At 52.9% G+C, this 2,404-nt stretch overlaps 1 protein-coding gene across 1 annotated transcript; it reads right to left on the minus strand.

Annotated features, from left to right (window-relative positions):
* LOC118576776 (ubiquilin-1-like) lies at nt 1-1,561 on the minus strand. The gene is given in 2 exon segments (XM_036176999.1): nt 1-579; nt 581-1,561. Coding segments are annotated over 2 exon segments (1,560 nt in total).
* Nucleotides 1,562-2,404: the final 843 nt, after the last annotated feature.

A 2,404-nucleotide genomic window follows, 5' to 3' on the forward strand; every position in this document is an offset into this window, starting at 1 on the left:
CTAGGCCTGTGGAGCCCCCAGAAGCCTCTCAATGGCAGCGTGAATATCTCCATCCGTGGCGATAAGGGCCTGCAGGTTTGCATCGTGGTTAGCAAAACCCAAGGCCTTCAGCTGCTCCAGTTCTTGCTGGTAGCGACTGTCAGTGAGGAGGGGTGAGGACAGTGCAGTTTGGGTAGACTGGGAACAGGCGTTGGCCAAGGAATGGAAGAGCTGAAGAAAGGCCAGGGAGTGTTGTGTGGTATCTTCTCTATGGGCTTGTCTTCTACCCCTAGTTTCTGGGGCTCCTCTAGCCCCACGTGGTTTCGCTGAGTCCCATAAGAATGGTCCCAGCTCAGGCACCTCCCTTGCCAGTATCTGTAGGCCTTGTTCTATCTGTAGCAATGCCTGCAGTGCTCGCGGGTTGGTAAGGATGGGGAGAAGTGGCATATGATGTAGTAGGGGGCTGCCAGTTGCCAGCTGGTGTAGCAGAGCTGGATTCTGCTGCAGGACATTTAAGGCTCGGCACAAAACAGAGGGCGAGAGCCCTGGCTGACTGGTTAGAGGGGCTTTCTCCACTTGCTGCTGGCTCTCTTGGGAGGGGAGATTCTGAGCCTACGTGTAAATCTAGTGTACCAGGTCGACACCCGGAACTGGCCTGACTTGAAACAGTGCCCTTGACCTGGGTAACTCCTCCTGTACTGACCTCTTGTGCCAGGGGCCTGGCTGGAGCCGAGGTGGCTGGAATGGTGGTGGTTGGATCAGAACTACAGTGAGCATTGGCAGCTTCTCCTCTGCACAGCTCTGAGCCTGAAATGTGGCTTTTAGAGGCCACCAGTAAGGCCAGAGTGGAAAGCATGATCTGCTGGATATCAGAGCAGCCAGGACGCATAGCATTGTCACCTCCTGGCACGGCTTTCAGGGCCTCTAGCCTCTGCTTGTGTTGTTGCAGGACTTCCGGTTGCCGCACAGACTTCTGAAAGGTTTCCGGAAACTTGAGAGCTGGCTCCCGTTTCTGTACTGTCTTTGAGGATTCAGGAAGATGCAGGCCGTTGGCTTGTTTCTCATTTGCCAGTCCTTGAATCAGAGGGTCTTCCAAGAATTGCACCACCGACTCTGGCGCCATCGTCATCAGTTGGATAAACTGGCTGAAGAAATCAGCTCGGTCAGGTGAGGTTCGGGCCAGCCTGCCCACTCTGGCTAGCACCCCAGCACTATCAGAGGCAGATGGTTCTGAATGGCAGGTAAAATGGCCTGTGGGGCCTGCCAGAGTTCCCGTACAGACTGACCCTTTCAAACGAGTCCTCACTACCACGTGGACTGTAGAGCCATCAAGGATGCCACGCTGGCTCAGTATGTCTTGATCCCGGAGAATCTTCCCAGAGAAGATGAGCACCAATCGGTCAGTGTCACAGTGAAGGTATTTGGAGATTTGCTTCTTAAAGCGGTGGACGTTGCTATTCTCTGCCAGCAAAAACTCCTGGCAGTCCTGTGGGGTCTTGACAGACACTTTGATGATACGTGAGATTGGCTCCCTACCAGATACCAGCTGACTGTCCCCTGCTTCTTCCCTAGCCCGTGCCATATGTCCTTAAGAAGAAGATCCAGGGTTACCTGAGGGCACAGTGGTGCACACACCTTCGAAAGCTCTGATGTGGCACTGAGCACACCTGGGTGCAGGGACCAGTAGGTGTCCGGTGATGTCCTTTCACCTAGGTCCTGCAGGTGCCACCTCCCAGTGGTAGCCCTACAGCCACCTGGCTCCCATTGAGGGGGCAGCTGCTCCTCTCTTCAGCAATCTTTAGGGGATATGCTGTCAGTGATGAGGTCACAGTTGAAAGGTAGACCTGAATGGGGGCAGGGCAGAAATCTGTACCACCTGCCTGAGGTTGGGTTTGCTTCATGGTCAGATTGAAACTAAAATGGGGGAAAACGTTACCATCTGGAAACACATTTCACACACCCCTGTTCCTCTGCAAAGCCTAACCAAGCTTGGCAAGTGGCAGTGGTTGACTAGAAAAGCTATGTCTACATGTCAGCTTAGGAGGCACTCATTCTGGTCACCAATCCTCCACTAAATTCCTGTACCCTCATCACGGTCCAGGACAAGGCCTCAAGTCCTAGTTTCTATCTGAACAGAATGAAGAGGTGTAATTAGAATGTGTAATCAGCTCACAGTTTCAATGGGACACTGTATTCCAAGGTCCTTAGGTAACCTGTCTGCCTGGTTCTAAAGGTAGTACATAGAAGCCCTGATCATAGCAGAGCTGCTTCAGAAAATAAACTGATGGGTGTGGCAAGGGATGGCATTGGGGTGATTTTTGCCCTTCCAGAGGACCCTGGTTCGGTTCCCCACACCCACTACAGGCAGCTCACAACATCCAATAATTCCATCTCCAGGAGACCCATGCTCTCTTCTGGTTTCTGA

Source organism: Onychomys torridus, chromosome 1 (genome assembly GCF_903995425.1).
Source record: "Onychomys torridus chromosome 1, mOncTor1.1, whole genome shotgun sequence".
In the NCBI taxonomy this organism is placed as follows: Eukaryota; Metazoa; Chordata; class Mammalia; order Rodentia; family Cricetidae; genus Onychomys; species Onychomys torridus.